Source organism: Tauraco erythrolophus, chromosome 17, assembly GCF_009769465.1.
Source record: "Tauraco erythrolophus isolate bTauEry1 chromosome 17, bTauEry1.pri, whole genome shotgun sequence".
Classification (NCBI taxonomy): domain Eukaryota; kingdom Metazoa; phylum Chordata; class Aves; order Musophagiformes; family Musophagidae; genus Tauraco; species Tauraco erythrolophus.
In genome coordinates, this window is record NC_141481.1 from 7,115,148 (window position 1) to 7,130,215 (window position 15,068).

At 41.3% G+C, this 15,068-nt stretch overlaps 1 protein-coding gene across 1 annotated transcript in view; it reads left to right on the top strand.

Moving 5' to 3' along the window:
- Positions 1-5,313: 5,313 nt before the first annotated feature.
- The window catches only part of OTOA (otoancorin), a 43,153-nt gene continuing 33,398 nt past the window's right edge, over positions 5,314-15,068 (top strand). The window contains 8 exon segments of the mRNA XM_086622484.1: positions 5,314-5,338; positions 5,432-5,459; positions 6,389-6,476; positions 7,963-8,094; positions 9,514-9,749; positions 9,962-10,065; positions 12,554-12,660; positions 13,109-13,248. Of these exon segments, the coding sequence (XP_086478610.1) occupies positions 6,411-6,476; positions 7,963-8,094; positions 9,514-9,749; positions 9,962-10,065; positions 12,554-12,660; positions 13,109-13,248 (785 nt within the window). The 5' untranslated portion in view covers positions 5,314-5,338; positions 5,432-5,459; positions 6,389-6,410.

The window sequence follows — 15,068 nt, forward strand, 5'->3', positions numbered from 1 at the left end:
CTTGCCAAAACTGGACTTTAAACTGATGGGTTTAATAATAAACTTTCTAAGCAAGTTGTTCCCAAAAGTTTTCAGCTTAAAAAACTTGCAGGCAGTTTCTTGCAAATTCTTCGAGTCAAACTGAGGATCAGGCTATAGGGACCTGATTTTAAAAGTTTTGCTAGCTTGGGACGTTTTCTTTTCTTCAGGAACAGTAAATAAATGTTATTTATTTTAACATGCCTTGTTTTAAAAACTGTTTAAAATGGATAATTTCTGGCAGTTGGGATATAACCTTCCTTTAAAACAACAAGTGGCATCATAAGTAGTACAGAACTGGCAGGCCTGTGTCGTACGTTGCTTGGGATGTAAGTGTGAGAGAGCAGAGAACCTCAGCTTGTGTATCAGCTGGTAAGTAAAGTAAGAGCTGACCTATCTTTTGCTTTTGAAGTCTAAAACAGTTGTGCTTGTGTTTTTTATTGTTTGTTGTTTTTTTTTTAATCATTGGTGATCTTACGCCAGGTAGGATGTTTCAGCATGTGTTTTTAGATTTACCTTGGACTCCTTTGCCTGATGGTTAGTGATTTCTATTACTAATTTGGTAGCCTTTTATTCTCAGTCATCTTTGTGAAACAGTAAGTATTCTGTAGTGTGGGGCAAGGGGTTTGACTGGTGGGGTTTTTTTTCAACAGTAATTCAGACAGTATTGTTTTGGTATGTGCTGTTGAGTTTTGGCACAGAGTACAATGAGATTTGCCTGTTGGAAAAATGAGCTATGTGTGCTTTGGAGTGAATCCATTCATTTTTGTTTTGTTACCTTCATTTGTACTCATCTGGTAGTGGGAAAATGTGTTTCTTGATGTGTAATGAATTTAGCCTTGTGTAGCAAATATGTATTTAGACAAACTTTTTCAAAGGTACTTAAGTTTTAATCCCACAGGTTAAAAATCACACAAGGGACTATGCATTTCACATCTTGTATCTTTTAGTTCTGTCACTTAGGACTTTGGTTTGTAGTAGCTCTGAGAGGTTTTAGGACAGAAGGTGCAATGTGTACAATAGTTGAGTTTTTGTCTTATGATTTACTATTTTGTTTCCACTATTTAAACAAGTATTCTTGCAGTAGAGATGGGCAATTAAAACACTTATTAAAATGTGAGTTTTCAGGGAAAAGCTATGAACAGAATAAGCTTAAATTCTAAGGGACCATGTTCAATAGGGTCACAAACCTGCTTAGTCCTGTTGCACGTACAGAGTAGCCCCGAGGGATTGTGCCTACACCTGTACCTCTAAAATCAGAGTTCCTCACGAAGGAAGGGGCACAGCGTGGCTTATTGTGTCAGGTTTCTCTTTCCAGACCTTGTGAGTGCATTTGTGTGCAGTTAATGTCTGTTGACTCATCCTGTGCTAAGAAACTCAGATCCAGTAGCGATTAAATGGCCTGAAACGATGTCATCCAAGGGGACAAGTGTTTATTGCAAGTCTGATGTCTAAATTCATTACTCCTGGGCCTGGGGCACCTGCCTCATCCCTCCGCTGTCCCTACCCTGCTGTGGGTGACACTGTGCAAGTCGCACCTTGGCGGTCTCACCAGCGTGCAGTGTTTTGCTCTGGAGAGTAACTAAACTATCTGTTCTGTCAGGGTGGCACTGGATGTGTTTGCATCGCAGGATGAAGATGCTGTGCAAGAGCATGGATTTAGTCGGAAATGTTCAATGCAAAGTTGGAACAGCTTCGTTTCACAGAAACCACAGCCCCGTTTTGCTGGGTGATCCCAGGTAGTCGGTTCTGTTCTGCTCCGAGGAGCCCAAGGCCACCTGCCCGTGCTCAAGGTAGGGAGATGGGGGGAGCAGGGTGCTGGGCAGCGCCAGCCTGGCCCTGTTTGTTGCCCCCACACAGCTCACTGAGCTCCCTTCATCTCGGGAGGGGAAGTATCCTTCTCTGCCTGCTATGGGAGTCCCTCACCCTCTGACCCCCCAGCAGGGGAGACTTTTCCCCTCCCCTCTGGCTGAAGGCTGGATGCTGCTGGGCAGACACCTGAGCCTGCGAGGCGGTGCTGGCCCCAGTCCCTGCCCCTGCTCCGGGGTCCCTGGCTGGAGCTGCCCAGCTCATTGCGCTGCGAGTGTGGAGAAGGAGGCGCACACAGCAGAGGCAGGTAAAGTGTCGTGGGGTCCTGACTCTCTCTGAGAACCCACCATCTCTTTCTTCTCTTCTGCCCTCCTCATACTTCCCTCTCCTTTCCAGTCTGAACTCCTGAGGGTTCCCTCACTGTGTATAAGGCTTTTTTTCAGAGGTGCTGAGAGCCTTTCTGCAAGGGGGAGAATGGGCACTGGTGGCGCGAGGGCTTATCAGGAAGACCTCTGATTATGATGTTCATGTTCTGGTTATCAAGCTTCAGATAAGATGGCAACTGCATTGGAGCAAGTGATAAAATGTCTAGGATTTCTTTACATGGAAGAGCAGCTGTTTAGGGAGCAAGAGGAGAAGGCAATCTGGGAGCTCCTCATAACAGAGAGTCCTGAAAGGGTGACATCTCAGAGATACGATCACAGCATATGCTGCTGTGTGCAAGGAGTGATCACTGGAAAAATGCTGGGTGGGATTTGCAAGAGGTCCCCACAGGGTTATTTGTGGTTGCCTAAAAGCTGCAGTGATCTTCTGCAGACTAGTTTCAATGACAAAAGGAACTATTTCGTCCTGCAGATTTTCTTATCAAGCAGGGCTGTTTCACAGCAGACTTTTTCTGCACCTGCTGACTGTCCAATGGAGTTAGTCAGGATAAAAAGCACTTTCCTTAGCGTTTAATCTCCTTGTATATTAATTTAGCCTGCTTTAATTAAAATATACTCCCTGATCAAAGGAAACGAGTTGGAATAAACAAATCAGGACTGACATTGGAAGCATGATTTAAACTATGCAGAGTAATCAAACCTTACTGCAAAATTAATAGGGCAAAGGCAGAAACAAACACAAGAAAGTTCATTGTCTGGGAAACCAGATACGTCTGAATGAGAGACATGTACTGTGGCGCTCCCAGAAGAATAGCTGAAAAGGGTTTCAGTCTGTTCAAGAACGGGACAGAGGCAATAGCTTCTTAAAGTCTTATGTTTAAATGTTTCATCATCCGTCAGTTTGAGTCACTCCTGTTACAAGACTGGAGTTAGGTATTTGCCATAGACTAAAGTATTGCGAGAGGCTGTTGAAAGACGTTTTCGTAAAGTACCTTGCTGATACAGGAGATGAAACAGTCTGAAAAAGGTGTTGGTATTTATCAAATGTTCAGATCTGTAACTCAAGCCGTGGCAGAGAACTTCAGGAAAAAAAAAAAAAAAAGAATGGATTCAAATTCAGCAACAAAAAGAAATGTAGAAATTAAGTGTGCTGCACATAAACCCTTGAAATGAAGGAAAGGGAGAGAAAACCTAAAAAGTCATCTCAGGGTCAGAGCAAAGTTGGCCAATGGAGCCCTCTGTGTCATTTGTTAAAATTAGGGACTAATCCCAGTGTGGGAGGCTGCAATCTGTAGAGCAGGGCATCATATAATATCTCAGATTAATTAATGGTTTTACCTGTGGGGATGGTGACTCTCACGGCTGGGCAGAGGGCCAGGCTGAGGGTGCAGAGGCAGAAAATCCTCTCTGCAGCGCACTTGGTGCAACGTGGATTAAAGCAGCTCGTGGTCTTCAGCGCTGTGGAAGGGACGTGGCTGCAGAAACCCCCATGTGAGCGAGAACTGCTCAGTCTCTGCTTCCTTTCCATCTCAGTGCGTTATGAGATGCATTCCTTGTCCATCAGGAACTAGACCGAGAGCAACAAAGTCATTTCTTGTAGGACAACTGTGAGACCGTCAGTCTGTTCTGATGAGAATCTGTGACAATCGGGGGAAAAGCTCCAGGTATCCCATTGCTGCCCTTACAGCTAATTTGTCTTCCAGTGATCTTTATGCCACGTAGCACAGGGCAGAAGGGGTAGCAAGAGCTACTAAACCACATTTCCATAGAAACTGTCCTAGCCGATGGTGAAAAACTGGTGCAAAGACTAGAGCTTTAATCCATCTAAATGAAGTGGTATGATCTTGAACTCCCATTTCCCAAATGTGTCGCTTTCCCTCTGCTTCAGATGGGCATAGGGACATTTTCCCCTTTTTTTGCGGCGTGACGGCAGCAGGGGAGGGGAGCGCTCCTCCACCCTCTCTGCCCGGAGCACCCTGCACTGACTCGGGGCCAGGCCCTCCCACCATTTGAGTTCACAGATCTGCAGATGGAGAGTCCCAGACCTGGTCTTCAGTGATCATGCAGGCAACTTAACGAGTAGAGAAAGCTTAGGGTTTGTTTGGAACTTCTTTGCTATTAGCTTTTTCACTCCCTCTGTTTCTTTTCTATTTTATCTGAGTTTAAAAGGATTTGTTTATTTGCTTTAACAAAACTGCATTTAAGTCATCTTTAGGTGGACTGTGGCTTAGTAAATAAACAGTGCTACTAGGAAGAAAGTTAAAAGAGCTGCTTGGGAAAAGGTAAATAAATCTGGCTGCACATGCACACTTGGTGGAGTTGTATTTGCATAAAATATATCTCTATCCTGAAAAACGATCTGAATTAAAAACTTGGGAGCAAACACTTTTAGATCGTTCTGATCTCTAGCTGTACTCCATAGCTTAGGCTTTCTCTGATTTATAGCTATGAAAGTTTTGGGTGAATATTGCCTTTTGACTCTGTTCTTTCTATTTTCATTTTCAATCCGAATATCTTCTGATTCTAATAAACACTAGAAGAAATGTCCGAACTTTTGAAGATGTGTTTCTTATTGATATCAATGAATCATGCGGAGATTACCCACAGTCAGAACCCTGAAGGTAAGACCAGAACTCCTATATGAGGGATGTATTTTGAGTGGATGGAAAAAGCTATGTGTAGTAAAATAGATGCAGTAGTGCTTAGTAAGCAGGACGTTTCTGCATGTTCTTTGCTCTCTTGACTTCATGGAGCTATGCCAGCAAAGAATTTATCCAAGATTGCTTATTATTTAATAGCCTTTTATTTTCACTGGTTTTCTGTAAATACATTTAATCAAAACTGCATTAAATGCTTATCAATAGATTGTATGTGTATATATAGTTTCGATCGCTGCATACAATACATGTATTTTTGTATAACAGTTGAATGGTAAAACATTAAATCAGCTTTTAGTAACAGGATAATCTTTTACAGATTTGCCTCCATTATTACACAAAGCTGTGGTTAGTATTTTTATTTTATTTTTCTACTAACAATTTATATTATAATCTTTAAAAGATAATTTATTACATATATTTATAATTTTTTTCCTTAGGAGGAAGTAATAACTGGGAAATATCTGAATGGTAATGTACAAAATTGTTCCAACATATGCTTCTAAGGGGAATTAAAACTCAATATCTCACCATAACTTTCTATGTTCCATTTTTCATGTGCAGCCCTCCTTGATGTACTCCATTTTCAAAGGTAATGTATTACTCTCACCATTTTGATTTTCTGGTATTTTCTTGCACTTCAGATATGATGTTTTTCATTTCCACAGAAACTGGAACATTATGGATAGAACGAAATTGGCACGTATGATTACTTTGATTTAGATCTCCCGTGAGGAGTATTTCCTTTTAACAAGAAAAAAGCTGGTTTTCACGATAAAGCAAAAAACATGCATAAGATGAGGCTGAGAATAAATACCTGCTACAATTTTCAAGAGTTTTGATAATTAACTTTGTTCATCTGTTTCAGAATGTCTTCTTAAGGAAATTAGTTGCAATTCCAGCTTTCTATCCATCTCCCTCTTTCAGTGCTGCTCCATCCCCCATCCATCCCACTTCCTCCAGCTCCTGGCAACTTTTGAATTATTTGCTAATTTTGTCTACATTTGAAAGAGGAGTATAAGCCTCAAAGGCAATTCCACTCCCACACACTTTGAGAAAATCAATGGCTGTGTAAAGAAGACACGCTGAAATTAATGACTCTGCTGAGGGAAAGGCAGCAGACATTAGTCACTGTACTTTCTTTCTACAAGTGGATCAGAACAGGCATAATGGGATGCCAGGAAGCACACCTATAGCTCTGAACTAGCCACAGCACAGCTTGTCTCATGCCTGGAGATGGTACTAATGGCAACACATTGGAAAACTGAGATTATTGTGGGTGGTTGTGGAGTCAGATGAAAAAAAAATGTAACTAATTCATTCTGTTCCTCATTGAACCTTGTGTTTTCATTGCATTAAATAGGTCGGCTATTAGTCTGGTTAGTCCAGAAAGCTGAATTCTCATGTCGTTATGGTGTTAGTAGCAGTGTTTGCTTTTCTTATTCCTGTTTTGTCTTGTAATCTGCTATTTTACATGTTATTTTATTTTACTGGCATTTTTGATCGTATTTTCTGTTACAGTTCTAATGTCTGGACAGCAGATATGCTTACAAAAGTCATGGCATATTTTCATGCCCAGGAAGTGATGTTTACTCTTAGCAGCCTACAGGTTTGTGCCATTTAAAATGCATGAAAATTTTATTTAAAAATTAATTTAAAAAGCAACCTGCCTCGGTACCAAAACTACATTGTCAATAATAGAGATGACTAGCAGATCTACAGTGTAGCAGGTAAGTAGGAAATAGGAATAGGTTTTTTGGTTGTCTTTTTCCCCAAAGATTGCAGGAGTATGCAAGGCAGAAATAGTAATAAAGATGATCTTTTTGCTTTTCCTCTGATGGAAAGCAGAAATTAGGAGTTTTCGGGCTCAGCGATGGTTTCTGAATTGAGCGTATATTCATGCTGTTTCTCCACAAAATGGCAGGTATCTCCCTGATTCTGACTGTGGTTGTAGTTTGCACTGCTTCCAATGGAATGAGAGGCTCCAGAGCATCCTACAAAACACCTACACCTTTTAAAACTCCTTTGAACCCTGTTTTTGTAAATTAGAAATGTGGAAGTGATAAAGGAAAAAGTCGTTGTTCTTTATCCTGGTTATTATGATTAGTTATGAGTTTATTTCAGTGGAGCTGTAGCCTGCTAATCAAAACCTGAACCCCTCCCTCCTCCCTGCACACACATACACACTCTAAAAAAGGAAAGTGTCAAATGTGGGATCTCTGAGCCTCAGGCATTCCCAAAAGCCCATGGCCATGTAGCTCCACAGTGCTTGAACCTTTTCCCAAGCTCCGTTTCACTGTCGCAGCTCATCCAAACCTACGTGAGACTAATACTGCCTCTTCCCATTTGATTAAATTTATTAACAGTTTAAGGCTGTAAGCAGGCCTGGACCGCTAGACAACAAGGTCCAAACTATGTTAATATTTGTCGGTGGCAATGCAAGCTAAGCAAAACCAAAAAAGAACAGTTGCAACTGAAATTCCAAACCAATTCTGAAATAATTCTGTCAGGAATTAGAAGAGATTTCACTCCAGTTTGGTGCTAATGAGCCTTAGAGTGCTTTCTGTTCCAGTGTTATAATTCCCCTTGGATTTTCGAAACAGGCATGAGATTGTTAACTGGTAATACAGTTCAATGTGAGAGAGAATGTTTTTGCCTTACAACCTGGTACAGACTTTTCCTCCCATCTAATTGCACATTTCCTTCCTTTTTTTAAGTAATAATACTATGCACATGGTACTTGATTTTTCTGAGCTCTTTAAAAGTTTCATTTTCACAGCTCTGCTGTGTGAAGCAGAAAAGCATTATTACTCTTGTTTTATGAAACGGAGGCGTTTTTATTAAAGAGCTCACTGGACAGGACTCGCTCATGAAGCCAGGAATAGGATTTTAAAATTACTGTCTTTCAGAATTGCATTTAGATTATTTTTGTTTACAGTTTGTGTTTAGTATAGTTATGCTAGTTGTTGACAACATGGACAATACAGGAGCTAAGCACTTATCTCTCATTAGCAGAGATTTTCCGGGAGCGAAAGACACCCTTAGTACAATAGTACAAGTTTTATGTATGTTACGCATATTTTTCTATACTTCAGATATCCGTAAAAAATTACCTGAAGAACCTTTTATACCAGCCTAGGCAACTACTATCCGAATTTCAACAGCTTGACCAGCAGCAGTTCCAAACTGCAATGAAGTATCTCTTCAACAGCAGAAAGGACCATCTTGTAAGTCACTTTGCACTTGTGAAGAAGAAAATCTGCTGCCAGTGGTTTAGATAGATGGGAAAGGGCCAGACTGGGAGTCTCACAGTGGATGCCATACAGTTACTTAACTGGCTTGGATTAGATTCCAGGAGCCCCTCTCCTTACGTTGGATGTACTTAATTTAATTCTTGTCTAAAAGTTTGGTGCCAAGTCCAAGTCAGTCATCTGGATTTTCTCTGTAATCAGTGGAGAGAAACACATCTCCGGAGAATGATTTACCTTCCTATGCAAGTGTCTAAGGTAGGTAGGACCAGTTGTTCTCAGAGAGTATCTGCTTCTCTTCAGTGGCTAGAAAGAGAGCCAAGATGACTTAAAGAGGTGAAATTAGTTATCTTGTTAATTAGTTATGGGAGTAGGCAAGCAAATTGTTAGGCAATATGGAGGGGAGGCAGTATAACATCATTTCCTTGTCTTTGTGGTGTGTTCCCTGTGTGACCCATCTTAAAAGTCTCACTCAAAGTCAGTGAGTGCCCCCCAGGGAGGATTGCCCCTGCAGAGGGGATCCCCACTGCAGGGATGGGATCACGGCCAATGTAGGAGAGGGCTTGGCATCTTCCCTGCCGAGAGGAAGGGCCTCATGCGTGGGTATTGCTGAGGGGGTGGAGATTAATCTGGGAGAAAGAGCGTTTCCCCAGATATGTGAGGTGACTGCCCAGAACAAACATTGTATAATCCACTATTTAAACAAGGGTGGCGCAGCCCCTGCTGCCAAAGCACAAAGGGTAGGTGTGCAGCATGTGCTGGGAGCCAGAGCAGTAGAGCATAAGCCCTTTCAATGAACTAAATTTCATCTTCTCAAATGGCATCCCAGTTCTTCCAGGACTGATTATGTTGCATGAACAAATCACCAGGCCTGGGACTATCAGCTCTGAACAGGCTGCCCTGGACATGTTGACCTGTGGGACAGAGCAACCTAATGATCTGTCCCCAACCAGGGTGACTTTATTCCTTGGGTTTAGTTCTTTGATGTTGCCCCATCTTCTGAAGGGGATATTTGTAGTAATAGCTGCAAGATATACTGCGTGGGAAAAGGTCTACTCTAGATATGTCTAAATATTAAGTTATGTATGAAATAATACCCATTCAATTCCGATAACCTTTCATTTTCTGAGTAACTAATTCTTTCATGAGAGCGCACACTATAACGTCAGCCATTTGGATTGCTTTTCTGTTTCTCATTTTCATTTTGTCAAAAGATTAAAGTTGGTCTCTAGCCAATGAGAGAGGAATTATCTGAAGTAGTGCAACCAAACAGTATTCTGCAGCTATTTTTCACGAGAACAGCACCATATTTTTTGTAGAGTGCTTTCTGTCAGGCCTCAAAATGAACAATATATTGAATTAATCAGAGATGTTCTTTTAACCCTTTGTTGCTTGCAGGAAATGGGAAATATTATTCTTGACTGGGAAAAGACTAGAGAGCGAATTTTTCAAAGCCCCGGAGTAAACAGGACCTTGTTCCTTGTTACACTGGATAAATGCTTTCTGGCTCTGGGTGCTTTGGACTGTGTGGATATCCTAAGCCAGGTTTTGCGTGTGTCAGCAGTGAACTATCTCCAACCTGATGTCATTGGGAGCCTCCCAAACATTCTGCTTGAGGATGCTTTCAGAAACTTGTAAGCCATTTATTTTCAAGACCCAATTAATACTATACAGTATTTGCTGACTATATATACTTTTAAAAAGATGGTTGCTATATGATCTCAGTCTATTTTCCTGATACAGCTTTCTGCTTATGTGTTGCTGTTTCTAAAACATTTGTCTATGTATGTAATTTTTAAAAAATAGTTAACTCATTAGTGAACTAACATGCCCTTGTATCACTTAGATCAACAGTATTCAAGGACCTCTATGACAAAACCTCAGCAAATACACAGAGAGCTCTATATGGCTGGATGAAGCAGATTCTACAAAAATCCTGTAACATGAGTGGTATGTAATGTACAAAGTATTTTCTTCTTGCTTATCATAAGAGACAAACAGTCAGCAAAAGACCTATCCATTTTACTGAACTGTTTCCCAAATTTAACACAGGTCTGTTTAAGAGTAGCTGTCTTGAATACCTTTGCTCCAGAATAAACATAATTTATTTGTTATTCATGGCAAATAGTTCCCCAAAGATGCTTTTTCTTCCTCTCTTCTGCACAGACCTATACACGAAGTCTCTGTACTTGTCATTTTTCTGAGACTTAAATAGGATACAGTTGTCAAGTACTCTGCACAGGCGTGTTGTTCACTTCTGAACTCCTATTCAGACTAGAAAAGTAGATCTGTCTCAAAATACATTAGCTAATGCACTGTTTGAAAATACGAAAGAAATGCAGGATGTTGTGAAAGTTGTACTGCAGATGGCACTGACTCATTCAGAAAAGGCACAAGATAAAACCAAAGTTAATTAATTTATGCATTTTACCACGTCTGTTTGCCTTGTTAATGTGTCTTAAACAGATGTGCCACAGCTGGGAGAGTGCAGGACAGGCTCCACGAGGGGGCTGTAAAGCGGCAGTGGCACTGAGGCATCAGAGCCACTGTTTGAGTTTCCCTGAACATCCCAGCAGTGCTGTCATGGGAGTATTTCAGACTTTCAGATGTGTGTGTTCTTCCTCTTTCCCTGGCAATCAAAGGCAAAATGCCCACTTGCTTCAGTGGAGCTAAATTTAGCTCCTGGGACTTCTGCTGTTCAAAAGCATCAGAGCAAGCCACTAAGTCGTAGAGAGGAAGTTCATGACACGGCTACGAGGTGGTATTAACTGCCAACGCGTTACTGGGGAAGCAGAAATGCCGAACTTGCCTGATGATACTCAGCAGTCCTGGGAAGATCCACAGCATCACACATCTTGGACTGTGTCTGAAACTTGGTGAACTCTCAGTTTGTAAAAGATCACCCAGCTCGGGAGGGACTGAGAATTATCATACCTCTTTACCTCCTGGTTGCTGCTTCAAATGCAAAGCAGTGCAGATACAGTGAATCCACTCCTGAAGGCATCGGGTGTGGACTGATTACCAGTTAGTTCTGGTAGTGTGAGCTGCAGAACCCACCAGCCCTGAGCTGGTTAGTAGCTGGGCTGCTACTAACATCCAGGTTGGCAAGTCTAAAGCTCACTCAAGTGTATCTGTCAGGCAGCCTCTGCAGCTGGGTCACTGGGCGAGCAGGAGATCACATGTGGCAAACCTTTCAAGAAATTTCTTTGTCACTCAGCCAGTTATCACCTTTCATATATTAAAACGCTGACGTACTCAGAGAGGAAGCATGCTGGTAGCCCTTGCAAAAACAGGAGGGTGTAACTTCTGAATTTTGTACCTTATTTAAAAATAATGAAACAGTTTTTAGGGATCACAGCTACCATGGTTAGTAACTGCAAGTCTGTTCTGCTAAAGGCCGCAGTCAAGATCATTAAAACTGTGCTAGTTTTTCTTTAACTCTTCTATCATGTCTTTCAACTCTCTTAATATTCCTGGGAATGGAGGTGATATCACTTTAAAAAATGGAGACCTGACGGGTCTGCTGGTAGCATCGTCTGGTCTCAGCTAAGGAGCTTAGATCAGTGTTTTCAAAAAAATGACTTGCTAAGTGGGGTTCTTCAGCTTCTGATATTTATAGGCTGTTTTTTTTCAGATACTGAAAACTCTTCAAAGTGCACCGATGATTTTATTTTAGCAGAGTTGTGAGTATCAGCACTGCTAAGGAATACCTCTGTTCAGAGGTACCACGTGTTGAGCCATCCAAATTATGACACTTTAGAGAAAACACCGTCTTTGTGGCTCAAAGTACACACCTAGTCCATAAATACTTTTTTTCTCAGGGATATTTGGGTCTTGATTTCACTTTTAATCCTTGGGAGAATGTTACTAGAGGAATGACGTTTTTTAACTGTTATGTGGTATTTCGTGTTTTTTGCCAGCCTATTTCTGTATAGGTATATGAATTATTTTTCATTTTCTCTATTATTGCTTTTGCAATATTGAGTGGTATCATCAATAATAATATATAAGATGTATAAAGTGTTACAAAGTACCATGCCTTCTTGGTGTTCTTAAATAATATGTTTGATTAAGAACACTGAATTTAAAAAGTTCTGCTCCATATTTAATACTATTAGTTTAATTTTTCTTGTCCCATACTTTATCCATTTTCTAGTTCAATTTCTATTTCAACAACATAAAACATTAATCATTTTCATATGAGAAAATGTGAGACCTTTGAATCACTATTTCATTTTCATTAAGAAATATATGGACTCATAAAACTACGGTGCCAAAATCTAGCTAATAGAGAGAACCTGACCCTCTCTGCCAAGGATTTTTCTGATTTGCAGATTTTTTTTTTAATTATTTTCACATAATGATATACTGGGTACTATGTATTTGAAAAATAATTACTTTCTTAACACTGTAGTGAGTATTTATTTGTACAAAACAGACTTCAATGAATCAGCTTCTTGGGTCAGTGCAGAAAACCTATGGATTTTGGGAAGATACATGGTCCATCTGCCTTTAGAAGAAATTCTGAAAATTAGTCTCAATGAAGTAAGTAACAAAATCTGGTTGAATATGTTATTGTCAAGTAATGTCAGCTACAAACAATATGAACACAAATGCAAACTTAAACATGAAAAAAATGTATATATTTTAATTACTTAAAGTGAACCCAAATCCATTGTCAACCAAATATTCTTCTCATTTTGGAATTTGAAAGTGCCTATCATTCATATGTAATTATTTACCTGTATTATACTTCTGTGACTTGTACTGAAAGAAGGAGAGGGACTGATAATAGAAGACCTTCAAATTGTTCGACAGTTTGATATAGAATTGCTCATTCAGCTTTGCCTTCAAAAATACAGTATTATCCAAATCTGTCTTCTTCCTTTCTCTACAACATGAATGTAGTCAATTAATTTAGAGCAAGAAATATATTTTATTGGATGTAATTGTTTCATAAACCTGACAGATGGATTTTGTTTGTACTGGTCAGATAAGACTATTCATTAGCTATGACAATGCAACGAAGCAGTTGGACACAGTGTATGATATCACCCCAGAGCTTGCACAAGCTTTCCTGGAAAGAATAAACTCATCAGGATTTGATATGAGAAACACTTCAACTATCTACAGGCAAGACTGCTTTTCTTTCTTTTGTGGCTGCGTGTGTGTATTGGGTTTGTGTGGCGAGGTTTTCTTAGCAGAGGAGGGGCTACAGGACCTTCGTCCCCCTAAATCGAGACCCAAGAAGAGTGAGATGTGAGAGAAAACTCTGCAGACAGCAAGGTCGGTGAAGAAGGAGGGGGAGGAGGTGCACTGGAGCAGAGACTCATCTGCAGCCCATGGTGAGACCGCACGCTGTCCCCCTGCGGCCCATGGAGATTAACGGTGGAGCAGAGATCCACCTGCAGCCCGTGGAGGATCCCACACTGGAGTGGGTGACTGTGTCCAAAGAAGGCTGTGACTCCATGAGAAGCCCGTGATGGAGCAGTCTGTTCCTGAGGGACTGCAGCCAGGAAGGGACCCACACTGGAGCAGTTCATGAAAAGCTGCAGCCTGTAGGAAGGACTCATGTTGGAGAAGTTTATGGAGGACTGTCTCCTGTCTCCCACTCACAGAGTGTGAGGAGTCCTCCCTCTGAGGAGGAAGGAGTGGCAGAAATAATGTGTGACAAACTGCCTGCAACCCCCGTTCCCTGTCCGCCTGTGCCACTGTCGGGGAGGAGGTAGAGAAAATCGGAAGTGAAGATGTGCCTGGGAGGAAGGGAGGGGTGGGGGGAAGGTGTTTTTAAGATTTGGTTTTATTTCTGATTATTCTACTCTGATTTGATTGGTAACAAATTTGATTGATTTTTTTCCCCACGTCGAGTCTGTTTTGCCCATGAGCATAATTGGTGAGTGATCGCTCCCTGTCCTTGTCTCGACCCAGGAGCCTTTTGTTGTAGTTTTCTCCTCCCCACCCCACTGTGACGGGAGGAGTGAGCAAGTGGCCATGTGGTGCTTAGTGGCCGGCAGGGACTAAACCACGACAATATGGAAGAGAACGAATAATTAAGGAGGAAAGAGAGGAGCAGTAAGTGGCTGATGAGGTTGTTGATGTGGCATAACTTTTTCCTTCCAGCAGAAAAATCTAGACTGAAATCCAACCCTGATTAGCAACAGTGAAGAATTTCTACTTTATGAGTTTTTGGAGGTGTGCCTATGTAGTTAATGCTTTGTCTCCTGCTCCGCTGCTGAGGAGACTCCGCTGAGGAGTTGTCTGTGGTATTAGTAGGAGGACCACAGCAGTATCTGGGGTACCCAATCACAGCTCCATCTCATTGTACAGTACAACAATAAACCATGTTGGGATAGTGGGCCACGAGTTGCCTGGGCTGTTTGAACCACAGAAGATGTCAGTGTTTTGTGGAAGTCGTGTTACAGTTAGGATTTGAAGAGGAAATCTTAGCTCGTGTCAGCCAGGACTGCATGTGTTTTTTAGTTGGTATGGTTGTCACCAGAGAGGTCACACAGTGAAGAGGTGTAAATCCGTCCTCCTGTCCTCTTCTTGTCCTGCAGGGTAGAGATGAGCCACATGACTGTTACATGTGTAAGCAGGAAACTGCATTTTCAGGGCTGTCAAATAAGCACTGAACTTACTTTAACAATAATAAAAAAAGAAAATAAACTGGTCTTACTCATAAATACGCAGTGAGCATGAGCTACCTGTGAGAAAGTGCTGTGCTCCACATTTACGTTTACACTGTCATATAAATGGATGTGTTTAGTCCCAAGACACCACTGTCTGAAGTTACTTGTAGTCTCTCTGGGGGATACCTTGGAGTTTTAAACTAATGGAGAATATGTTTTATGGCTTCGGAGCTCCTGTCATTATTGCAATGTAACTCACTGACTTCCGTGAACTACTGCTGATTGTCAGAGGTGTAAGCGAGAGAAGAATTATGCCCACACTCT